Source organism: Gossypium hirsutum, chromosome D12, assembly GCF_007990345.1.
Source record: "Gossypium hirsutum isolate 1008001.06 chromosome D12, Gossypium_hirsutum_v2.1, whole genome shotgun sequence".
NCBI lineage: Eukaryota > Viridiplantae > Streptophyta > Magnoliopsida > Malvales > Malvaceae > Gossypium > Gossypium hirsutum.
The window spans coordinates 39,731,753-39,759,201 of record NC_053448.1 but is presented as its reverse complement, the minus strand read 5'-3'; the positions used below and the strand labels follow the sequence as shown (position 1 = coordinate 39,759,201).

Here is a 27,449-nt window from a genome sequence, read left to right as displayed (position 1 = left end):
AAGGTAAATTGCTTTCTTAATATGTGATAAAAACTATTCATGATGCTATTGAAACTGTATGTGTTTATGAGAAGTATATTCGGCCTTATGATATGTATAAATATGTGAGATTAAGCTTGATTAATGAGTATAGGTACATGAAGGCATTTGTATATTCGGATATATATATGATAATATGATTTTGAGAATTTGATGATAAATTGATAAAGTATATAGGTATATTGGACAAGTTAAAGTTTACATATGAATGAAATATGTGGGTTATGAAACTATAAGCTTGAATTTAAATGTGATTAAAATAGTATAAATTGGTTTGGTTAATTAAGTTTTTTATGTTATTGAGATGTTTATTTACTTATGACTTACTAAGCTATGGTAGCTTATTGTGTGTATATTGTTTGCCTATGTTTTATAGATTTTGGAAGCTAGTTACGGGCTCGAGGATCGTCAGCGAAGTCTATCATACTATCGGTTGTTTTCAGTATTTTATAAGTTTGAACTTGAATGTATGGCATGTATAGGTTAGCTTATGTTTTGATAAGTTTGTTATTGTATATATGAGCCATGCGAAAATGGCTAAAGATGATGATTAAGTATATAATTTTGATCATGGTATATATATGTGTGATGAGCTTGGTATACTATGATAATGGTTGTGCGAATTTGATCATGGTTTAAGCTTGCTTCGATAGTAATGTGCATTTATTTGTATATGTGATACTTGGATTATGCTTGATGTTGTGAATCTTGGGTTATAAGATTGGGTAAATAGGTAATATTTTTGGATGTATTATAGATGTAATAATAGTTAAATTCGGTTCATAAGAGGTAAGTATAAGTGATGATTTTGATTTAATTGTTGTGCGGAAATGGTGATTAAAATACGAAATCATTTGTTTAGTTTATGTTAATGATCATTATGGTTGTAATTGGTATGTGTGGTTTATACTATGAATTAGGAATTTGAACTTGGAATTTTGGTTAAATGAATTTGGTTTGTCATGGTATAATCACTTTGGTAAATTGAATTAGAAATAACCAGTAATTTTACAGATGTATGTTCGGCTAGGATAAATAATTTATGCGTGATGGTTATGAGCTATTTGTAATTCGGCATATGTACTTATGAGTTTGATAAATGGTTTGTTAGTTGGTTTGTTTTTAGCATGGTAAAATAAAATGTAAGTTGATTGAAACGTAGTATTTGGGTATAAAATTTAATAGTGGTTATGCTTGATTTTGGTATTGGTTTATAGAAGGAAATGATAAAAATTTTGGTTATAGGTTTAATTATGTATTAGTTGAATATGAGATCATTGAATTAATCTTGTATATGACCTTGTTATATATTTCATGATAGGTAATATTATCATGTATGGATTCGATTTTGGTTAGTTAAAGTGTTAGTCAAAATGGTTGTTATGTATTATGCATATATGTATATTTGTGATGAGGTAATGATATAGGCAAATTATGTTTGATATATAAGTTTAGTTCTTTGAAATGTTTTGACTTGTTAAATGTTTGGATTAAGTTGATAGTGGACATTGTTAAAGCATAAATATTAAATACACTTGCATTTGGCTCAAGCTTTGGAAAATGAACAAATGAATAGTAACATGTTAATTATTGATAATGAGTAGTTTGAGTGCATGCTTATATTCAGTCAAATAGTATGACATTATGGTGATATGTTGTTTTGATATTTATTGACATGTAATGTTTTTATTTAGTGTTATTATTTATGCAAGCAAGTTAATGAAATTTGTAATTATGTTTTGAGGTATTATATATATAGTGAGTAACGCTGGTTAATAGACCATGTTTCCATGAATCTTTGCAACATATACTATTAATCAATGAGTTTTGATACATGCTATTTTAGATAGTAATAAATGCATGATTATAATATATACACAAATTTTATAAGGTGATTAGTTAAATGTATGAAAGTTGTGTATTGTTCGGTAATGCCTCGTAATTCCATTCCGGCAACGGATACGGGTTAGGGGTGTTACATGTCGGGTCCACAAAGAGTTCTCTTCTTCATATGGACTGTTCTTAAGTAGAGACAACTCACCAATGTGGCAAGAGTTAAGTGCCATTTAGCGGTTGATCTTTCTTGCCCAATCTATGGTTACAAATCATAAGATATATTGCATATTATTAGAGATTGCACAATAACTAAGTCTGGAAATAGGTTGTTCCGGGTAATTAACTTTTAAATTTTTTTCTTTAACAATTTGCACGAGTGGGTATCTTATAATTTACAGGACACCACAAAGCTTCATGAGGGAGGAGCTAGTTGGGCTTGTCTATTTGGTTTACTAGCTTGGCGCATATAGAAGAATCATAACCTTTTCATCTTTCAAGGAAGATCTTGGACTTCAAGCGAGATAATCAAAGTATCGACTAGTTGGGCCACCCAATTTTCTTCGGTCCTTAGAGATAAGTCGATTGGATGCCATGAATTCCCTTATGGTGATCAACTGAGAGGAGACTCGTTTATTCTTAATACTAATGGTGCTATTATTCTAGATTCAAGGAGTGCAGCTGTTGAAGGAGTATTGCGGGATGAGAAAGAAGATTGGGTCTTGGGATATAACAGATTTCTAGGGAATTGCTCGATTTTTGAAGAAAAACTTTGGGGCATTTTAGATGGCCTTAAGCTCATCCAAAGAAGAGGGCATGACAAGGTGATTATATAGTCGGATAGTTTATAGGCTGTTAAGGTGATACATGAAGTGATTTTAAGAATGTCAATGGATTTTAAGATACATACCTAGGGAGCATAATCAAGGTGCGGATTGCTTAGCCAAATTGGCTTTCGTAAAAAAAGGAGGACTTATATTTGTTTGAATTCCCTTCTAAGGAAGCATTAGATTTTCTAAAAGTAGATAAGGACAAAGGAGCTGTAACACCCCTAACCCATATCTGTCGCTAGATTAGGGTTACGGAGGGTTACTTTACAATTCAAAAAATTTAACAAACATTTCATATATAAACATACACATATTATAATCCATTCAATTACATACATATCATCCCTAAATCGAGCCTTCGTGGCTCTAAAAATACCTTAGAAACCATTTGGGACCAATTTGAAAACATTTGGAAAATTTAAGAAAAAGTTGCAAAATTTTTACTACAGGGGTTACACAACCGAGGCACACACTCGTGTCCCAGGCGACATGGCCTTCGAACTGGGGACACACAGCTATGTCCCAGCCCGTGTCCTTACCAGTGTAACTCTCTGAGTAGGGTCACACGGTCACACCACACACCCGTGTGCCAGGCTGTGTAACCTTTGAAATGGCCTCACACACCCGTGTGCCAGGCCGTGTGCTAGGCCATGTAACTGCCTGACTTGCATGCAAAGGAACCTACAGGGGTGACACACGGCTGAGACACATGTTCGTGTCTCAGGCCGTGTGGACAAAAATTCACCTAAAAACAAGCTCTTCCAAAACCATTACAAGCCTAACCATTCAACCTAGCAAATTACACTTTAAAAATGACTTAAACAACATCAAACCACATTAAAATGAGCTCAAAACATATCAAAACACATATTAAGTGCTTAACCAATGTGCCCTCATTGACACCACATTTAAATTATCCATTCACATCCAATATACCATTCATAGGTACCTCCAATAAAGTTCAAGCAATCAAATAATTGAATATGGTAAAAACATAACCTATGCTCATCTTTCTCAAAATAACCACTTTCATTGAACATTATCACATGACATAAACATATAGGCAAATCCAACCATTACCAAACATGCTATATAACATATATCTATATATATACAACCTTATAATCACATATTTAAAAGATTCAACATAATCACACCCTAGGTACATGCCAAAATTTGCAAAAGAAAACATCACTAACATTGAGTACGGGATTCTTGTAGGATGCCGAGTCCGAGTCTACTATTTATCTAACTTGCAAACATGGAAATCAATTCATATTTAATATTTTTCATTTATATAATTAACCACAAGAATAACCAAATCATAAGAGTTTATTCCTCAACCAAAGAGAAATTACAATTCTTCTTTCATAATACCTATAGCCAACTATTTTCGATGAATCATCATAATACCTTACCATATGGTCCATTAGTTATATGGCACCCGGTGCCTAGCGGATAAACCGCAAAAGAGTTTGCGCCCAGGGCTAGTTGGATTACCTGACGATATTAGATGTGAGCCCAGCTCTAATTGGACAAACCAATGATGTTTACGCCCAACGCTAGTCAATTATATCGAGGACTGTATGCCCAACACTAGTTAGACAAGATGACAAAAGTTGTACCTAGTACTAGTCAGATATATCGACAAAATCAATGGTAAGCCCAACTCTAGTTGGATAAACCAACGATGTTCGCGCCCAGCGCTAGTCGAATAAACCAACGAATGTGTGCCCAGCACTAGTCAGATAAACTGACGAAAGTTGTGCCCAGCGCTAGTCGAATAAATTGACGATATCAATTACTAATTTGCAAGTCCATATATTACTTTTCATTACTCAATATCACATTTCATAATTTAATAATACTTCTACTCCAATTATCTACCAATCATATATTAAATTATTTCATCATGTCACATTCCATAAACTTCCATGCAATTGATTTAACAAATACATTAAAGATATAATAAGATATCAAGTAGTAGCTAATTTAAATAAGACAATTTATGAAGTTCGAGTTCTGAACTACGAACTTACCGAAACTATGCTTGCAAATAATTATTCCTTAGCCTTTTCTTTTCTGTGACTAGCAACGGGATCTCTAGTATGTCGATCTAGAATTAATAATTTAATTTAATTTAATCAATTACTCAATAACTAACCTCACACATTTAACCATTAACATTTGATATTCACTTAACTTAGTCCTTGTCATAAAATACAATCAATCAATCCCATGTTTATACTAATTTCCTCCACCCACCGAATGTATGAGTATAGCTATCTATATAATTCCAAAACAATCCCTATACTCATGAATTTCATCAATTAATACCATGCCATTATAGTTTTAAAATAAGCTATATTCCTAACAAATAATTTCACCTAAACCCATCACACAATTTAACTAAAATGACTAATGAAAGAAATTTATAAATTATCATAATTTCTTAACAAACCATTCCATAAATTGCCCTTATATAAGGGTTCACCATTATATCCCAAAACCTTAAAACATCAACAATGGCATTGTCCACTATTTCTAACAAAATTATACTTTAGCTCATGAATTAGCTAAATTAAACCATTTCCAACACAAAAATATAATCAACATGAAAAATCAATTTGAGTAACACTTACATGCAAGTCCTTGAAATCAAATAATAGCCATCTCTTTTAGTGGACTCTTTTGTGCTTTATTAAATTTGTTTTTATTATTTATTTTCTTTTATAACCTTTAATGATTATTATACTAACTTAATATATATATATTTATAATACTATAACATTATTTAAAACCGTCCACTATCACCCTTCCCTATAATTATTGGCTTATTTATTTAATAAGTCCTTTAAGCTAGTTCCATCTTAAAATTTAGTAGAAATTCCTACTTTTATCCCTTATTCGATTTAGTCTCTTTTACTTTAATTAACACATAATACTTTAAAGATATTTAACTATTATTTATTCCCTTCTAAGATAACTCCATATATATTTAATTACGACATTTATAAATCCTATCCACAAAAATAAGGTCCCAAAAATATATTTTTCGACACCCTTAACTTTCAAGTCGTTACAGGTGCTTTTAACCCTCAGTTAATTCCTACCTAATTCATTAGGTTAATTTTTATTCACCAAAAAATAACTAAATTTTAATAATATATGTTAAGCATTAAAACCAATGGCTTTAACTTAAGCCTTGTTTAATAAACTATTAAAAATTAAATTCATTAAAATTTAATATTTTCAATAATTTAATTCTTTTGTGCAAGTTTGATAATCCAAAATTAAAATAACCCAATAAATTTTTGTCCTTAAAAAATGTGAAAATAATAAATAAATAAACAAATAAGAGATATTTATCACTAGAGAATATTTTCAATTTTATTCAATTAAGTCAATTGGGTTTCTTACTTTTAAATCTAAAACTATCAACGCTGCTTTCGCTGCCATGGGTTCTGGAGGAGCAAGACTTCATTCTTTTCCAGAACCACACCTCTCCATTTCACTGTTAGGTTTCGGCTCTTGACCATTCTTACAGTTTTATATTTTATGAATTTCTACTAAATTCTTTTTAGGGTAAACTATACAATTAGTCACCTAACTATACTTGCATTCCTGTTTTGGTCATCCAACTTCAAAAAAAATTTAATTTAGGCACTAAACTTTGTATTCATTCATGTTTTGGTCACTAGTCGTTAAATTGATAACGGGAAGTCTTTTTCTAACAGGTATAATAACACATTTAGTCTTCAATATTTATATATTTTATCAATTTGATCTTAATTTTAAATAATTCAATAAATTTAACCCTTCATACTTACAAATTCAATCAATTTGATCTTCAAACTTCCTACCTAAAGCTTTTAACTTTTAAAACAGAGGCATTCCACAACTATAGTAAAACTCAAGAAAAAAAAACTTTTTCAATTGTGCAAATAGGATGTACGTTGCGGGGTTTATTGAGAATTGAACTATACGGGAATTTTTGTTTTTGGGTCATTTAAATTTGTACTGTTTCTTGTATTTAATGGTTACCCAAATTAATCCATGGCTTAAAGATAGGTTCTTTTCTGCTGGAAAAACTGAAAAAGAAATTTGGTTGTTAATTGATTTTAGTTTATCTGTTAAATCATCCGTAAAGAACTGCAACTTTGATGTTAATTATTCTGGATTTTATTGAATTAATTAATACCTACAATTAGATTTTATGTTTGGTTCTTTGGATTTGGATCTTCAGCGGTGATCCGATTGTTTGGTTTTTAAGAAATAATATATTTTCACGTGTTATTGCAAGTATGTTATATTTGTATAATTGGAGAAGTTTTTTTTTCTTTTTTGAATTCTATAAATTTATAAATGTGGGAAGCCTTTATTTTAAAAATTGAAAGCTTTGGTGTTAATAAATTTAAAGATCAAATTAAATTTAGCACTTCGAAATCAAGAAACTGAATGAGAAGAAGGATGCAGTGGAGCAACTCTTAGAGGGGTGCATGCAAACCGGAAGGATGATGATGATGTTTCTATCGAATGGAGATTGTTGCAGTAATAATTGTAGTAATACTTTCAATTTCAATGGACTTCTATATTGTGGATTTTATTTTATGTTTATTATTAAATAATTAATTTTAAGAATTTGTATTATTAGATTTAAATTTGGAATAATACTTTACTAAATAAAAATTAATATTTTGAGAAATATGCCATGAATTTGGGGACGATATTCATCCCTAAAGTTTTGGAGACGACATTTGTTCTTTATCATGAAGACTAATCAAGGACAATTTTCAACCATCGTCCCTGAAACCTTTTAGAAACATGGAGACTTAAGTTTTTAAAGCTATTGGAGATGATTTTCAAATTTTTATGGACATTTTTAGTCGTCCTCAAAGCTTCTAAATTTTATAGTCAACATATTAACTCTATGCACTATCAATCACCAAACGATGTCACATCACTATTGGTGCACAAAAATGTACATCATTACACAAAATTTGCCACACTATTGGTAATCTAAATCAGTATAGGGTCAATTTTATTGTTGTTGATTAATTAAGCAAATCCCATTCATTGGTAAGAAGCTGTATTTTTTTCCTCTCAAGCACACGAGGCTATTGAGTATTGTTGAACATTTGTGGAAGTTCAACACAATATTAACTTATTGTATGTTTTGATTATATTTGCTTTTTTCTACACAAGATTTAAAATTATTCATAGTCTCTTCCTAACTCATAAGCATGAAGATAATACAGTTCAACGCACTGAAACCCACGTTTTCCTACATTGATAATAATGTTAATACTAATCGAACTAAAACTAAAACTCAATCTATATATATAATTACAATATTGACAACGTAATTCATGCATGGTCGGCAATTGAAGGAGTTTGAGCATGCAAAACATTTTCTTTAACTAAAATAATATAAATATTTTTAAAAAAAGAAGAAGCAAAGTTGTGTATAAGGATTGATACATCCTACTAACTTTTGGGTTTATGTGGTCGGCAGCTTTGAACTTTATTATTTCTACATTAATGAAGTTCACACATTGGATTCAACATTAAAGGTTGAGATGATTTAGTCTTTGACGATTATTACTATTTTTTTTATAATATTTATGCTTCAGATATATGTGTTATTGTCGTCATCTCTCGTGATTATAAAAGGCTTCAATTGATTTATTAATTTTTTAAAATTAAAATTAAATTGATTCATTATTCTCATGTTTTCATTTATTATTTCACAGTTAATTATTAGAAAAAATTAAATAATTAAGTATAATTTGAAATTTTATATAATAGCAATGAAAATTTCTACAAACAATTTCGGCTCATTTAACATAATTTAATGAGCAATCATACCTTTGGTACAGTAAAGAAATAAAATAATAATAAAAAGAGTCATTTAACTCTATTTTAAAATTATTAAAATGGTTGAAAAATAAATATTTTTCATGTCACTATTTGATTATTTCGTTAATCGTGTCAGTTTTTAATAGAAAAATCAATTCGTTCTTCGATTTAATGTATAATAATTAATTTGTCTACTTTTTATTATAGAGAACAAAATTCAATTTGACTCATCGTATAAGGATCTCCATGATATTTTTACCAACAAACTATCAAGCTCATCCTCGCACAAATTACTTTGTACTATATAAAAAATTTTCTATTTACTTAAAAATTAACCTTTTTTAGAAACATTATGAAAAAAAACTTTTGAAAATTTATCAAATGTAAATTATAAAACAAAGTTTATTTTATTAAATAAGTCCAAAAATTCAAATCCAAAATTAATATGAAAAAATAAGAATTAAACCAATTTTCATTAATGGTTCAAAAAATTTCTGATTCAACCAACCCAAATTCACTCTTATCATAAATATCAAAAGATAAATAAATTGATAATATGTAAGCCATTAAATCTAGTACAACATTACAAGAGGCCTAGCATACATGTTTGTTGGTCCAACCCCAAACTCAGCCCAATGGTCAATACAATCTTAAACCTAAAGGATCAAAGTTTACAAAGGATAGCTTACTGGACCAAACTCCATGGTGTTGTTAACCCAATGCTTCAACTCCGAAATTGTTAGCATACAAGAATCATCATCGATAATAATGACTAATCTCTTCGTCGTAAATACATTTATTCTTCTTAAATTTTATAAAAATAATATGTCAAATCTAAAAACTCTATACACAGTGGAATGACGAAAGATTTGTATTTAAATTTTTAGTTAACATTAATTTCAAATTTGATTCTTGATTACGCTTTAAAAAAAAATCTAAAAACTAAGTAAAATTGTAAATTTTAATGAAATAAATTTTTTTCTTAGCTACCAAATTGCTCATTAGTACAGAAATATTTGTACCAATGTTTGGCCTTTTATGGCGACATCTAGGGGTGAGCATTCGATCGAATCGAAAATTTTTGAGTTAATCGAGTTTTCAAATCTCATTTTATCATCCTAACTTTATTTGAAGTTTTTTCGAATCGAGTCGAGTGAGATGGAATTCGAATCGAATCGAATCGAATATATTTGTTCGAGTTAAATTTTAAAAAATAATTTTGGGTCCTTGTAACCACTGTCACCCATCGTAATAAAATTTGTCCACCTTAATCAAATTTTTTATTAACTTTCATCACCTCATAATTTATTTATTAATTTTTTATATACTGGTTAGCTTCTTTGCTTGCTTAGTTGTTTCAATTATCTTCAGATTCTTGTCACTATGTATTTTGGAATTAAAAAATATATTAAATGTAAAAATATGATTTTTTTAATAAAATTTATTTTAAAAATAAAATGTGAAATTGATACCAATATAAAATTTTAACACAAATATTTTATGGCATAATTAATAATTCAATTTTAATATAAATATTCAATATGACCAAACAATTCAATAATATAAATAATATAAAATGTGAAATTTAATTTAATAATATAAATAGTAGATATAAATAAAATTATTACTATTTATATTTAGTGATTTTTTTTTGGATAATTTTGATTTTTTATTTGAGAGTAAAGGGTGAGAAGTAAAAGTTTAGGGGAAAATAAAAAGTTTTGGGGAATAAAAGTTTGAGGAAAAGTAAATAGGGGGAGTAAAATTTTGGAGGGAAAATATTAAAAAAAATTGGAGGGGGGAGGGTTTGGGGTAGATGAGAGGTGAGATGAGACGGGAATAAAAGTTTTAGGGAAAAAGTGGGAGGGAGTAAAAATTTTGGGGAAAAATAAAATGTTTTAAAGGTTTTTGGGAGTAAAATTTTGAGAAAAAGTAAACGGGAGAGTAAAATTTTTGTGGGAAATGAATTTTGGGTAGATTGGGAGGTTGGGAGAGGAGGGGAGGGGAGTAAAAGTTTTGGGGAGAAAATGACAAGGAGTAAAAGTTTTGAGGGAAAAGTAAAAAAGTTTGGGAGTTTAGGGTAAAAATGTAAAATATTATAGTTTGATATTCGAATTATTCGAATTATTCGAGTTATTCGAATTCAAAAACTCAACTCAATTCGAACTCGAAAGTGAAAAAAAAATCGAGTTGATTCGAATAACTCGATTAACTCGAATAACTTGATTCGTTTAACTCGAAATTCGAATTTTTTTCGATTTTTTCGAGTCGAATCGAATTTTGCTCAACTCTACCTACATCAATAGATCTATTTGTAATAGGCATGCAATGCTGCTGCACGTGAATTATTGTACGATTGAATGGAAGGGGAAAATAATAGTAACAGGCTTTTTTGGCTCCCACCAACTGAATATATGATCTGATTTTTGGCTTCTCATCTCTCATAATTTGGTCACTACATTGCTCAAATTTCTTCCACATTTTTTAAATTATCCCATTAATTAAACTCAAAAATTGATCTAAAATTTGGACAAAAATATTACTCTCGAAAAATGAGATTAAATAAAAAATTAGACTTGTTTGAATATGGGCTAAGCTTGAGTTCCAATATGCAAAACTCAAACCTGATTCATTTTTACAATATATGATTTTTCTTTTTTATTATATATTTTTATAATTTATATCATATGAAAAATTAAATAAACTATCTATAAGGTAAATATTACAAAAATAAATTAAGTTGTTTAGGTTGATAAATTGAATTATATATAATAGTAGTATAAGGAATATATATGTCTTTTTTACCCTAATAATACAAAAAAAAACCCCTCAAATGGTACGCCCATGAGTTTTTATCAAAATGGTACGTTTGTTACAGTGTTCCGTCGGTGCCGCCAAATAAATTGGCGACACTAGACTGAAATGTAATGACCTAAAATATATAGGGACCTAACATGAAATTTCTCATTTTGATTGGCTTGCGCATATTGCAGCACCAAACTTTAAATAGGGTAAATTGCTTCATAAAACCTCCTTATTTATTAATTTTCTTTTATTCCCCTTTAACACCAAAAATAAAGAGGCCTCTTACCAATTAGTCCAAAAAGTTTTTTTTCTGCCAAAAAGTATTTTTTTTTGTAAAAAAGTCGATTCCATTTGGAAATAAATTTTATTTATATTTTGAAAGAAAAATTTGTTCAAATTATTTTATTCCAGTAGGAATAAATTTTTTAAAAATAATTTTACAAAAAAAATTATTTGAACAAAAATAAAATAAAATTTATTTCTAGTTGGAATCGTTTTTTTTAAATACTTTTTAGTAGAAATTTTTTTTTGGACTAATTGGTGAGAGGCCTCTCTATTTTTAGTGTTGAAGGGAAATAAAAAGAAATAATAAACAAGAAGGGTTTATGAAGCAATTTACCCTATTTAAAGTTTGGTGCCGCCACACTGTAAGTCGATACCTTAAAGCTTTTTAATCAAAATGGGAAATTTACATATCAAGTCCTTAAATATTTTAGGTCATCACATTTCAGTCTAATACCTCCAATTTGTCAAGCGGCACCGGCAGAACACTATAGCAAACGTACCATTTTGGTAAATAATCTCGTGGGGATACCATTTGAGTTATTATTTTTGTATCATTGGGGTAAAAAAACCTATATATATATATCATACTTATACTTAACTATTTTATTGAATAGGCGTCACTCTTAACTGGTCATCAACTCAATTATGAAATTATAAAAATACCACTTCTTTTAAACTAAAATTTATATTACTATGGTGGCACTTGTCTTTTCATAATTTTATATCATATTTAAATAAAAAATTACAAATTCAATAATCAAATATGTATTCAATTGTATTAAAATACAAATTCATTACCACTCCACCTATATTTATTATTGAATAAATTAAAAAAATATTTTGAACATAAAATATTTTTTTCACCCTATAGTTGGTGTGATAAATATTTAATAAAAATAATTATATAATCTTGACTGAGAATATATATAATTACTAAATATTTAATAAAATAATCAGATTTAAAAATAAAAAATAATATGAGTAAATATATGTTAAAACTCGAATCTACGATGTGGATTATGAGACGAATAGCCATGACCAATACACCATAAATTGAAGTTCATATATTAATAATAATAATTATTCACATTTGATTAAATATATTTTGATTATCAATTTATTTGTGCATTATAATGATTTAATTATTATTATAGTTTATTCAAACGTGTAATGATTGATTTTATTAGAACCACTATAATTTTTAAACTATACAAATAGTCATTCAATTATGTTCGCGTTCCTATTTTGGTCATACAACTTTAAAAACTTTTAATTTAGGCATTAATGTTTGAATTCGTTCCTATTTTGGTTAACCACAATTAAATTGATAATGAAATGTCTTTTTCTAACTGGTATAATAACACATTTAGTACTCAATACTTACATATTTTATCAACTCGATCCTAAGTCTAAATAATTCTATAAATTTAACCCTTCACATTTGCAAATTCTATCAATTTGATCCTCAAACTCCTACATGTTTTTTATAGAGCATTGTGAAAATAAAACTTGAAATTACCTCTTACTATGTAAAGAAAAACAATACCTTAGATTATACCAGTTAGCACACAAAAAATTCACCCTTATACTTTAATTTGAGTATAATTTGATCATTTTTATTATAAATCATCAGTTAATTCAACTAATTAGTATTGTAAGCTATTTCAATTAAAATATTGTTGTGGATTTTTCATTAAAAAAATTCCCTCCAACTCGTCGTACCAACTTGAACTTCTTTTGTGTTGAAAGGGGAGTATTTTCAAGAAAAATCCATATCATCATTTTATAAGAATGACCAGATTAAAAAATATGTGCTTAATCTATAACTTTACACATAGTATAAGACTAACAGTAGATTTTAACGAAACTGTGATTATTTAAATTAAAATTTTAAATTTTAAAAAAATGACTAAAATAACTAAATTAAAATATAGAAACCAAATTCTATAATGTTAATAATTCAATCAAAATCTATTGGATGTCCCTTATGAAACAATTACAAGATTTACTTTAGTTAAACATTGGGTTGATTTACCTTAAATAATGTAATAGCGATTGTTGGAAGAGTTTACCTTGAATACTACCTTCAGTCCGAGTAAGATTACTTTTAGATAGTAAAATTATAAAGCTTAATATAATATTTGGTACCTGAACTTAACAATTTCTTTTTCTAATTCGTTACTTAAATTTTACTGGTCCAATTTGATACATGAACTTGACACCTTTTATTAATTTGGTACTTAAACTTGACATTTTTTTTCTTAATTTGGTACTTCATCTTTTGGGATCCAATTTAGTACTTGGACTTGACTCTTTTTTTTTCTAATTTGATACTTTATCTTTTTTTTCGAGATTTGATACCTAAACTTGTCAAACGTTATACAATTTACTCCAATATATTAACAAAGTTTTTTTTATTTTTATGATGTAACAAAAATAACCAATGTATGATCTATATGTGACAAATGACATGATATTTTTTTTATTTTAAATGCTCAACTACCTTTGGTTTAATTTATTTAATTCATTTTATTAATTCAAAATAATGAATTTTTTATTTTGGGTTTTTAAAACTATTGTTTTCTTATTCAATATTAATCCGTTAAGCAACTCAAGTCATAATTTTTTAACATGAATTTCCTTTAATAGTGACACTATTTTGTTGCATAAATGAATTTTTTTAATATCGTTAGTGTTTTGGGTAATTTATATAACACTTAATAAGTTTAAGTACCAATTTGAACCTAAAGAAAAAAAAGAAAAAAAAAACTTAGAAACCAAATTAGGAATAAGTGTCGAATTTAGATTACCAAATTAGACAAAAAAAAAACACTTAGATATCAAAATTTTTAAAAAATATATATTAAATTCAAATACTAAATATTATATTAAACTAAATTTGGATGAATCATATTAAAATTCATGAAATTTGAAAGGCTGATGATTTGACACATTTTATTTGCAAATGCAAGAGAAAGTTTTTAATGGTCTCTCACACTCACAGTCAAGATTGGCTTCGGTGAAGTGTAGCAATCTAAAGCTTTCATGTAGACATTTAATGCAATACCACTTTCTTTTCATATTTATTAATTGTATTGAATTTCAAACAGCATTAAATGGTTTGATAAGAATTAAGATTGAATTTGTAGTCTAATGGTCCACACTGCCAACACACACAAAAAATGAAAAGAAGAAATATTTTGAGTGACAATTAGTTAACATTTTAAATGAATTAAAATAAAAATTGTGATGGCATGAAGGTCAAGATTATTTATTATCCTAAGTGTGGCCTAAAGTAGATAGATTAAATTTCGAGAAAGTAAAAATTAGAGAGACTAAATCTAAAATGTATAAAGAGTACAAGGACTTGGAGCATATTTTTTGCTTTAAAAATTATTAAATAAACTCGACCTATCCATGAGTTAGATGGCTCGCTTAGCTCGATTAATTTGGTTTGGACTTGGACAAAATTTTTTTTATTTTCGAGCTCATCCAACTTGAATCGAATTTAAATTAAATTAAATTTTAAGTACTATTTTATTTAAATTTTGTTATAAATAATATAACATTATATATTTACATTTTTTAAAATAGTAAAATGGACTATTTGAGTATAATGGTTCAGGCTGAGCTTGGACCTGAATCAAACTACAATCTGGTCCAATTCGATCTATGGACCTTCTAAATCTATGTATAATCACGTCTCCAGTCTCTTCAAATGTCGATATTAAGCAAATTGATCCCTCTAAAAAAATTGAAGCAATTTAATCCCTGTAAATTTCAGAAGTGAGCAACTAAAGACAATTAATCATGGCAATTAATATTTTCCACCAACTGTACATAATTTTGATTAATATAATAACAAATTAAGGTCTCAATGTTTATATATTCTAAAAAAATCTAAAAATTTTATAAATTTTTAAAAATTCTAAAAAATTCAAAAAAAAGTATATAAAAAATTTAGCTTCAAAAATATATATAAAAAATAGGTAGAATATGTAAACTTTAAGAGCTAAAATTTTAAATATATTTTTTATTCTTTGAAAATTTGTATAATCTTTAAATTATTTATTGACATGGTATGTACGAAAAATAGTATTATGTCAGCGTGAAGTACACGTGGATTGCCACAATAACATCGTTAAAAGATTAATGTTTCAGTCAGTATTTTCGTTTTTTTTAAATGATTTGACTCTTTATAGAAGGTTAATGACCAAATCTAGCTTAAAAAAAATAAGGACCAAATTGAAAAGGATGTAAATATAATATTATGGCTTTTTTATTAAAATACTTAAACCATAAATTCTCAAATACTTAAAATGAAGAATGCTATGTGCTTAAACATGTTTGAGCTCACGTCTTATTGATTGTTGTAATAATAATGTCGATCGAGCTAAAATTCAGTCAACCATCACAAGTTAGTGTGTATGGTCGAGCCGAGTGAGGCCTAAGTCCAAAAAAATTTTAGGCCTAACCCAACTCAGCCTACCCAGACGACTTGTTTTATTATTAAAAAAAATTCAAATTTAATTATAAAAATATTAAGTATAAAACTATTTTTAAATTTTATTTTTGTAATCAATAAAATGAGTCAGATGGAAACTGATCCAATATTAAAATTTCAAGTTTAAATGGGATTCTAAAACAAACCCAACTTAAGTGATTGAATCATGAATTTCAAAGGATAGGGTAGAAAGTCCTAAAAGGTTCCTATAAGCCATAAAGCCATAAAGTCAAGTATATTTATTTTTAAAAACTTTTAATTATGTGAATATATATATTACCCCTGCATCAAGCGCAAGTGGATTCAAGAGAGTATAACACTACAAACGGAGAATTTGTGGGGTTAATTCATCCAATTTTTTTTAAAAATAAATATTGTTATGACAAACTACTACTTTTGTTAAAGAAATATTTTCAAAAAAATCATTAACCTTTTTGTTTTTTTTTTTTACGAATTCATCCTTTTTCTCCTCTCACATTCTCCACAATTTTGTTACCAGCTTACCTGGATACACGTAATGGTGACTCTCAGGTATCTTGTACGTGCATGCATGAAATCAATTTCGTGAAGAAAAAAAAAGGGTAAAATACAATAACTCAATAATATATATATATCGAATCTCATCTTCCCAAATGACAAAATACTACGTTAATGGTATTGATTCTTTTCTTTTACCATGGCAAACTACTAAGGTTATTGAATTATTTGTAATTTACGTTTTAGTCATTTAACTTCAAAAAGTTATAAAATAGTTACTGAATTATTTGAAAGTTTTTATTTAAGTTAATGGGCTGTTATTTTTTTTTAAAGTCTGATCAGTGAACTCCAAGTGATGATTCGATGATGTATATAGTGGATCAATACCCATCAACGAGTAGAAAAATATCCTTAGATTCAAGTTGACCTGACGGTCAGTGTTGAAGATCGGAGAAGAAAACTATTTGGATTTTGGTTTGCATATTCACGACATTGAAAGTTTTCATGAAAAAACTGAACTATAGAAGAGAAGGGATAAAGCTTCCAATTAGTGCAGGTGGTGCGAACAGAAAATGCTATATAACAACGATTTTAACAACCCAATGACTTAAAGGAAAACTTTCGAATAATTCAATGGCCTTTTTGAAGTTAAATAACCAAAACGTAAACTTAATAATAATTTAGCGACCTTAGGTGCGTAGTTTACCTCAAATATCCAAAATGTAAATTTTTGGACAAATTAAAAGATAATTTTATCATCATATTAAATTTAAACTTTGAACCTTAATTTTTGAATGCCAACTTAAGTTGACGTTAAGTGTACAAATTTACATGTTAATCTTGGTTAAATTAAGGAAAAATACATGTGACATTCCACTGTCATAATTATTATAAGAGGATTAAGATATTTTAAATAATAATTTTTTTCCAAAAATGGGATATTTATCTGGTTTAGGTAATTACATGTAACCATTTAGTAGTGGGTCATGCATGCATGATTTTTCCACAATTTTTTCCCTTCTTTCATGGCGGCTTAAACCCGGCAGCTGAAATTCAAAACAGAAAAGGTTAATTGCATTTGATATTTTCCAAATTATGGGCCATATTTTAAAGTGTTATGATCAAGTACTTAAAATATCGATATCGAGTCAATAAAGGTCTTTTAGCTATCAGCTTAGCCATCAAGGTGTTAAATGCTAGTCCGGGTTTAATGTGAAATATATTTAATACTCCTGAATCAAATTTTAAATATATGTGCATTTATTGCGTCAACAATTTAAATCTGACTTGTTAAAAGATCTAATGACACTACATTAGATAAAAAGAAATTTATACAGTAGGTAAAGATGTATTTGAAATTTACATTGAAGTAAATATGATTGGATTATAAATTTTTGAGGATCCAAGTACAATTTTACCATAATATTAACTTACAACTTTACAATTTTATTATATTTGAAAGGTAAAAGTACTATAGAGGCCCCTGTACTAAGAGGCAGATTGTATTTTGCCCTTTCTATTCAAAAAAATAGACAAACTAGTCCCTATACATTAGATTAAAGAGCTAAGTGGTCCTTTCAGTTAAAAGTTCCATCCATTTGTATTGTTAAAAACTAGTGTGGTTAATGGAATAACCAAACAATGACATGTGACTTGCCACATTAATCTCATGTTGGCGTATATGGACTAATTTTTAACAATATATAGAAATGGATGTAATTTTTAACAGAATGACCAACTTACTCTTTGATCTAACGTACGAAGACTAATTTGCCCATTTTTTTTAGTAAAATGGATAAAATGCAATTTGACTCCTAATACAAAAGCTTCCGTAGTATTTTTACTTATTTGAAAAGAGAAAGGCTCCAGGCCAATGGCAAAAAATATCATTAAGTCCTTTAATCAAGACCCTTTAAATTTTTTGAAATTTCTCATTATTCTGTTCAAAAGTTTTGAAAAATTTTAATTAGACTCCCCTATTTTTAAAAAGTTCTCATTAAAACCCTAATTTTTTTTAAAAAAATTTTAATTGAACTCTCTAATACCATTCTTGCATTGTTTAATTCTAAAATTTAATGTCCAAATTAACAAATAACTTAAAATCTAAACACAATGAAGATAATATATATTTTTGGTGAATTACAAGAGAAGGGCAAAATCCTAACAACAACGTAATTAACGCAATTCAAATCTAGGCCACACTTGAAGTGGTGAATATTTTGACCATCAAGTCAGCACACCGAGTACGAAGACAAGATAAAATTTACAAGATATCTTTGGGGGCAGTTATAAATCTATGTCTGTTTTTATCATCCACAAACAAGTTGGGGGATTGAGGTAAAAAAAAGACAAATCTGACTCCGTATTGTGGATTCCTGCAAATGATATTATTATATAAAGACGAAAACCACACACAATCATAAAACCTCATATTCATCGGTGCTAACATGATCTGGTTTGCTTTTTTTAACCTACAATATCATATTGGTCAAATTTTGCTAATAGACCCTGTACTTTGCGTAATTTATAAATTTAAGATTTATATTTTAATTTGATTAATTTTAGTTTTTGTAGTTTTTGAATTGGTCAATATTAGCACATGCTCTTTTTTTTTAAAAAAAACTTAGTCCTGGTTAACTTCTGCTATTAGTCTATGAGTAAAGTTGTAAATTTTAGTTCATGTTCTTTAACTAGATTATCCTTAGCAGCTATATTTTTTGAATTTTCAAAATTTAATTTTGATGCAAACGACAATCACTAAATCTATTATCTGAGTTTTTTTTGTAACATGTGAAAATAATAAGTTGACGTGGCATTACATGGGTTTGGCTCCACTCCATTACTTTTTCATCTATTAATATGCAATGCATGTTTAATCACTATTCACAAGTTGATTTTCACATTTACTAAATGAATCCTACATGAGTTCTACATATTTGAATGGTGATGATCATTATATTGGATATTAATGAATGAAAAAGTAATAGAGTGGATCTTAACCCGCATTACACATGTAATAATTTGTTTCCTGTCTCAATTTTTTGAAAATAGCATAATTTAACGTAATGAATTTAATAGCTGTCATTTAATCAAGACTAAAATTTTAAAGTTCTAAAAGTACAATAACTAAAAACAACCAAATGAAATTACAAGGACTAAATCCACAATTTACGCCTAGTACAAGTACTAATAGACGAATTTAACCGGTAAAAATACTATAGAGGCCATTATATAAGAGTCAGATTGCATTTTATCTCATCTATTCAAAGAATGGTAAATTAGTACCTATATGTTAAATCAAAGAACAAATTAGTCATTTCTATTAAAAATTTCATCCACTTGTATTGTTAAAAACTAGTGTGATTGATGGAATAATTAGACATTGACATGTGGCATGTCGTGTGTACCTCATGCTGATATATAGGGATCAATTTTAACCGTAGAAATAGATAAAAATTTTAACAGAAAAATCAATTTACTTTTTAATCTAATATATAAAAACTAATTTATTCATTTCCTTAATAATAAAACAAAATACAATTTAATTCCTAATTGCTCGTACAACTTTTACCGAATTCCACCATTTCATCATCGTCACCATCAAAGCTAGCAAAGCAAAAAGCTAAGAAAAAGCTGTCCAAAACCAAAACCAAAACCAAAACCAAACCATTACCATTCCATACATATCCTTTCATCTACTTATCCATACATGATCTAAAAAACGCCGTTACTGTCAGACCGTGTTACATGTCTGAAAAAAAACGTGTAAAGAAACGTGGCTTCATTTCATTGGTTGCTTCCACGTAAACCTTTTGAGACAATGCCAAACCTTTCGCATTTAATGAAAGTAACACCTTTCTTCTCCCCCAACAGCTTCTGTGCCCTCATTAATGCCCCCACCCTTTTGCAAGCTTTTTTCAACCTTATAGCCCCCACTCACCCCTTGGTCTTTGTATTATCCGAGTTGCATTGGTGGCGCGTTTGTTTCACTTCCTCACCCGCCGTCGATTGTGCTTATAACTCCATTTAAATCACTAATTATTCTTATATTGGAGACTGAACTTTTATTAATTTGTTCAAGTTAAGCGTTAAATTTAATAATTATTCTCACATTAAAATCAATAAAAATTACGAAAGCTTCAAAATTAAGATATTTAAAACATCTATTTTTGTAAAATATTCATTTAACTTTTTTTTACTTTAAGTTATGTCATATATCTTCCTGTCTCATTTAACAATTCAATTAAAATTTTAGAAACAGATTCGGTAACTTATGAACGCAATTAAAATGATTAGAAATTTAGAAATCAAATGAATTTAATTAGTTGCAATGTTTCCTGCAATGGAAAAATTATGTTTGTTTTTAAAAAAATTGTAAATTCATCAAGATTATCTTTGGAAGGACGATTGCAGGTTGGTGACAATATACGATGTTGAAGAGGGTGTTTTTTTTTTTAACAATTTCATTATAAGTTCTGATAATATCTACTCTTTTTTACATAATACTTAGAACTACCCATAGTTCCTCCCCAACCCGTAAATAGGAGGACAATGCATTTCAGTGCACTTAAACTCATATCCTTTTACATTGGCAACAATACTCATATCAATTAAATTAATACTCAATCGACTAAGTTGAATAAGTTATTATAACAATCAAACTCATCAGAAATAAGAGTGAGGACCCTCTCCTACCGAAAAACGTCACTAGTGGTGCGTCAAATGCTTCTATTACTTTTTCATGCCCTTAAAAAGAAAAAAAAGGTTTATATAATGGTAAAATTACATTACCCCCGTAAAAAATATAATTTGATTTTGCACCCACAAAAAGATATCTAACTTCACACTATTACCATGTTAAAATGGTGAAGTGATTGATTTTCATTTTAAATTATTTGATCACACAACAAGATATTGTAGAAGAACTATTGAGATTCTTGTATTAGAAGTTGAATTATATTTTATCTCTTCTATTCAAAAAAAGGGTAAATTAATCTTGTATGTTAGATCAAAGGGCAAATTGATCATTTCATTAAAAATTTCATCCATTTTTACTATTTGTTAAAACTAACATCGATAATGACAATATAGAACAATCGCAAAGCAATAAGAAAGAAAAATAACAGCACACAGATTTTACGTGAAAACTTTTTCGAGAAAAAATCACGGGCAAAGTAGAAGAAAATTCACTAATGTTGAAAATCAAATGATACAAGAGGAGTTACGACTACATTTATTTAAAGGTTGAAAAACCTTATTCTAATCAAAGTCAAATAGAAGAAGTATAGTTCTATACGAATTTGACCTTCGACCCTTCACAGATCCCCTAGTTTTACCACTGAAGTATTTCTTTAATAGAAATTTGGGTCACAACAACTCTAGCACTGTTAACATGAGGTACAGTTGAATAAAATTTGTAGTAAAAATGAGTAAAATTTTTAATAACAAAAACCAGATTGCTTTCTAATCAAACGCAAAAAGATTAATTTGCTCATTTTTTGAGTAAAAAATACAAAATACAATCTAACTTCTAATACAATAACCTCCTTACATGAAATCTTAAAAATAGAAAGACAATTATTTTCAAAATTAATTAGAGGGACTCAATGGTGAGTTTAACATAATAAAAGGACTAAAACCAAAATTAAACCATGAATAGATTGAAGTATGAATTAATATATTAAATTAGTAAGTTCCCAAAAGCCAAACCCCTAAAAAGAAAGTGACAACTCAATACAATAATGTTCATTGACATTAAATCCCTAGGGAAAGAGAAATTGGATTAGTACACCAAATACGACGCAGTTTGAGTTTTGACTTTCTTTTCTGGTCCCGGCGAGCCAACTCAAAGGGTCGACCTGAGTCAATACCCGAACCACCACCCTTGTCCCTTCGATCATCACCATACAATAATTCTCCACGCGCGGTTCGTTCTTGACTCAATACCCCCACTCGTCCCAACTTACTGAGTCGCACTCTTTAACCACAACCACAACCTATATTAATAACTAAAATTACCCAACTCACTGAGTCATCAACTTTCGCATTGAAGGGCAGCTTTGATCTTTTGGACAGTACACGAAATCAGATTATTAACCGTTTCAACCGATTCGACGGTCAGTTTAGCCGTTGGTAAACTGTTTACCAATATTTGAAAAGCTACCGTGAGAAGCGATCCACCGACACTCGACGACCCTCCGCCGGTGTTTCCGTTAACATGTCCGTTAGAGATAGGTCCATGAGACCTAGGACCGTCCGGGACAATGGCGAATCCCGAAGGTAAAAGTGCGACGTAAGCGGAATCACCACCGTTCATGACAACGTGCATGGCTGGAATATCAACTGGCGCGTACACTACAAGCGACCCTGCTGCGTCTATGCATGTTTCCTGCAATATCAACATGCTGCTCTGATTTGCGTTCATGGCCTGCAAAAAAATAAAATTTGGATTAGAAAATAGAGGGAAAGGTTAAAATCGTCCTATTGTTTGACTTTTTTTATTAAAGCAATAAACTGTCATCATGGATACTTCCAAAATTACAGACTGTGTTGTCTTTTCAGATTTAACTTTTTAAAACTATTCATTTTGGTCCTTGGTTTAATTATGATTTTAGTCATTATACTATGTTGGAATTTTATTTACACTGGCACGCAGGAGGGAAACGCAATTGCCATGATCTTGGCCTTTGGCAATGTGTGCCATCTCTTGCATAGGTCCGCCATTTGACAATATGTCCCACTCGCTCCTCAACCGTTCGTCGCGTAGGAAATCGAAAAGCCGTTGCGGTGACACCGGCAACCAAACCGAAGTGGCGGCGCTTAGTACGATCCCTGGCGGTTCGCCGGGGTCGTCAATGCTTTTCCTAGTCATAACCCTAACGTCTTCGTCTACATTCCCGGCGTTAAGCTTGTTCCATTTATGAACTGTCGATGCACAAACCCCGGCACAGAAGTTATCTGTCATCCGTTGAGCTAGCTTTAACATGCTCCGTCTCCCACTCGCAGTTATAGCTAAAAACGAAACAAAATGATCATCCATGGTTGTACATTTTCACTATAGTGTTCTTGGTTAATAAATTTACCGGTGTGGTCTCTAGTGGGAACGGTGGAGGACATGAGTATGGCAAGGCATTCGCATTGCCGTTGAAGGGCCGCCACCCACCGTTGGGCACCGAAGCCCACGCCGGAACTTAGTAAAGGCCGGTATAGTTGATGAACTTGGCTCTCATCATATTCAGCATGTTCAACCCATATAACCTGCAATTTTCTCATAGGCATTAGACATATGCGGACTAAATTAAAATATAAACCGTAGTTTTGATACGTGTGATGCATTAACCCATTAAACAATATCGAAAAGAAATGAAGCAAAATCTTGGAAATGGATGAAAAGATTGGGCTCAATGAAAGAAATGGCTTCATCGAGATGTGGATTAATGTCACCTCAAATATCAGATACAAACAAAAGAGAGCTACAGCTATGGCTATGGCCTTTTGACTAACAAAAAAAACTACAGATTATAATGGCTTAAATTGTAGTTTAAATGGTACAAATCGAGGAAACTCAGTGTCCCAATGCATTTTGTGTGGATATATTTATGAAATTAACGTTTTTTTTTTAAATAGCTAAAAAACAGCAATAGAGGCTTCTATTCATACAAAAAACAATGGTAGCAGCAGCCTTGATTTGCGGTATTATTTTATTGTAATAAAGCAAACCCAGATTTTGAAACTTGAAACACACTCCATAAGTGTATTGGGTAGGGAACTAGGAAGGTTCAAATTCTTTTTTGTGACAGTGTGGGGTTTGCATTGAGTAATCACTAGACAACAAAATCCTCATATATGTACGTATGTATGTATGTATGTATGTATGTATGAGTACCTTGGAGTAACCATTAGGCATATCTTGAACAACACAACCAGAAGGAAGTCTCCTACAGGTAACAAATGTAGTACTTTCTTTGATAGTATCAACGGATACATCAACCACAGCCCAAACACCTTCAGCATGTTGTTTACAGAACCTTAAGAAACTTACTTCACGAACAGGAACTAAAGGTGAAAGGATTTGAAGCTCAGCATTCATCTGAAAGAACAACAAATAGGATTCATATGATTTAAGATGATGAGGGAATATAAGGAAGAAATTGATTATATATATACATACAAGTTGAAGTGCACCATTTCTGGTTCCTCCCATGCCATTAGATATCACATCAGTTGTTGATGTTCTAGCAATCATACAATGAAACATCTCTGCCCAACGATTCTATTAAAAAAATGGGTTTTTAGAGACAACTCTAATGAAACAAACCACTAGCAAAATGGTTAAAAAATGAATTCAAAATCAATGATTTACCGAGTCCATTAATGTTTCAACAAGGGCTAGACTGTTGATAATCACTACACCAGTCTCCCTTGACGCTTCAGTGACAAAACCATTTGGTTTTAAACCAATACAAGGTGTAAATGTCCTTAAATACTCATCATGGTTCAACATTTCTCTTCCACCTTCTATGTTCTTAATCCATAATGGCTCATCAGTTTGTGCCATCTTAACAAGTTCATCCATGGCAGCCAAAGCAAGTTCCAAAAACATCGATCGATCGAGTGTTGTTGCCGGTCTATTACTAGGAACAACCATTGTTGGTAAAGCATCATGTCCTAAAGGCAATGTTGTAGTAGTAGCCATAGTGGTTCCAAAAGTACCATTGGTGCCAACACCAAGCTCTAAACTTGAGTTTGGTAATGGAGGTCCTGTAATTGGACGACCTAAAAACTTACCAGCAAGTGCACAAACACGATCTAATTCATCTTTTAAACGAGCATTTTCGATTCTAAGAAGTTGTTCTTCAAGTGACATATCACCAATAATAGCCGGACCACCACAATTAGTACATATAGGATTCCTCATTGCATCTCTTATAGACATGTTTTCAGCTCTAAGCTTATCATTCTCCTGTCTCAACAATGAGTTCTCATGTCGCTCTAATTGTGTCTGAAAAAAAAAAAAAAGACCCCAAGTTTTAAAATGGATAAACACCATTAAAGGTAGGTTCTTGCAAAACACATACATACCTTCATTTGAGTACGCCTGTTTTGGAACCAAAACTTAACTTGTCTGGTTTCTAAACAAAGCCTTTTACTAAGCTCTAATCTCTGTTTTTCATCTGGATGAGGACACTCCTTAAAGAGACTACAGCCAAAAAGACGCTTGTTAAAGCCATGTTCCATGGGGGGTTTAAAGAAAGTGAAAAAAAGACATGAAATCATACGCTTCAAGCTCTTGGATTTGTTGAGGTGTATGACGGTGGTATCTCTTTTTCCTCGGCGGTTTATCACCTGCCGCGGTGGTGGGGTCATGATCATCACCGGAACCACCATCCATATTATCACTCCCAGATCTACTTTCATGTTCTTCTTCTCTGCTTCTTCTCCCAATACTTCCTTCAAAATTCTCACCTAATCTAGTCTCATCTCCTTGATTATCTATATTGGGTTGCTGCTAAAAACACCAAAAGAAAACATCAAAAAACAAAACCAAGATCAGTTATTTAAAGACAAAAGCTAAAAAAACAAAGGTTTTTGTTTTAAATCATTACAAGAGCAAGAGAAAGGCCTGGTGAGTTGAACATGTTCTTAGGAATTGAAGAAGAAACAAGGCGGGGTTGAGAGAAAACACCAGTAGGCATGGTGGGGGTGTTATAAGGTACGTCTGCAACTATTCTTGCACCACCAAGACCGTCATTAGGACCAGAACTATCATCTATAAACCCCCCAAAATTCATCAAAAAAAAAGTCCCTTTTTTTAAAATGTAAAAGAATTTATTTATTATTATTTATGTATCTATCAAAGTATCAAACTTTCAAAACCACTCTTAACTTTTTTTTCTCTTCTACAACTTTACAAACACTTTCTCTACACTTACCATAAAAAAACCCAAAATTTGCAAACTAACATATACATTAAAAAGAAAAACACAAAATTTGAACAAAATCAAGTAATTTTTCATGGAGAGAAAGAAAGAGAAACAAGGCAAGCCAAAAAAAACCCTCTTTTTTTTTGGTGGTTTAATGCTTAGCCCTTAATTCTCAATCCCTCTCTCTTTCTCTTTCAAAAAAAAAAAACCCAAGCTTTTAAAGGGAAAAAAAAAACCAGTTGGGTTGTGGGGGATTTGTCGAAGAAGAAAGCTTTAAATGAAAGAACCCTAATTTTAGCAAAGGAGTTTTGTGATGATGATATCATGTGTTTATCTTTTGCTCGTTTTCTTTGCATGCTTCACTATATTACTATAAACCAAAAAAAAAAAAACTTTTTTAAAAAATTGGAAAAAAAATGAAGATAAAATGCAATATGTGGACTATTCGAAGCCTTACATATACAAACCGACGGGAAAAAAAGGTAGGTTGATTCTCTCTTTTTTTTTCTTTTGTGATTGACAGTGAAAATATATATTTTTTTCTTTCTTTTAGTTTTGGGGTTTCTTGTTTTGGTTCTTGAGTTGAGTTTTTTTAACCTGGCTTTAAGATAGGGTAAATTTTTGTTGTTAGTCACTGTACTTTTTCTGTGGATTTAATTTTTGTATTACAAAAAAAATTTAGTTAATAGATTAATATTTGTCGTTTGTATTAAGATTAAAAATTTAAATTTCGTTATATGAACTAATTTTATAGGAATTTTAATTGAAACTAAACAAATAGATTTAATAGTTACTATTTGGGTCAGGATTAAAATATTAAAATTGAAAAAGTATAGGACTAAAATTGATAAATTCAAAAAGTGATAAAGTCTAAATTCATAAGTTATGCAAAGT

At 29.8% G+C, this 27,449-nt stretch overlaps 1 protein-coding gene across 4 annotated transcripts; it reads right to left on the bottom strand.

Annotated features, from left to right (window-relative positions):
• Positions 1-22,288: 22,288 nt before the first annotated feature.
• On the bottom strand, positions 22,289-27,122 carry LOC107945647 (homeobox-leucine zipper protein ANTHOCYANINLESS 2-like). Of its 4 annotated transcripts, none has more exons than XM_016879728.2 (9): positions 26,238-27,048; positions 25,911-26,137; positions 25,714-25,831; positions 24,995-25,633; positions 24,803-24,904; positions 24,518-24,721; positions 23,715-23,889; positions 23,276-23,643; positions 22,289-23,059 (listed from the first exon to the last, which is right to left on the bottom strand). In XM_016879728.2, the coding sequence occupies exons 1-9, from the start codon at positions 26,421-26,423 to the stop codon at positions 22,667-22,669; spliced, it is 2,412 nt and encodes an 803-aa protein (XP_016735217.2). In that variant the 5' UTR covers positions 26,424-27,048; the 3' UTR covers positions 22,289-22,666.
• Positions 27,123-27,449: the final 327 nt, after the last annotated feature.

Excerpts from the sequence above, each read along its gene's own strand:
- LOC107945647 (XM_041106558.1), bottom strand. The coding sequence starts at position 26,423 with ATGAATTTTGGGGGGTTTATAGATGATAGTTCTGGTCCTAATGACGGT. Across the intron at positions 25,832-25,910 it reads CAAATCCAAGAGCTTGAAGC|TCTCTTTAAGGAGTGTCCTC; the intron begins GTATGATTTCAT and ends TTTTGGCTGTAG. Across the intron at positions 25,634-25,713 it reads ACAGGCGTACTCAAATGAAG|ACACAATTAGAGCGACATGA; the intron begins GTATGTATGTGT and ends TTTTTTTTTCAG.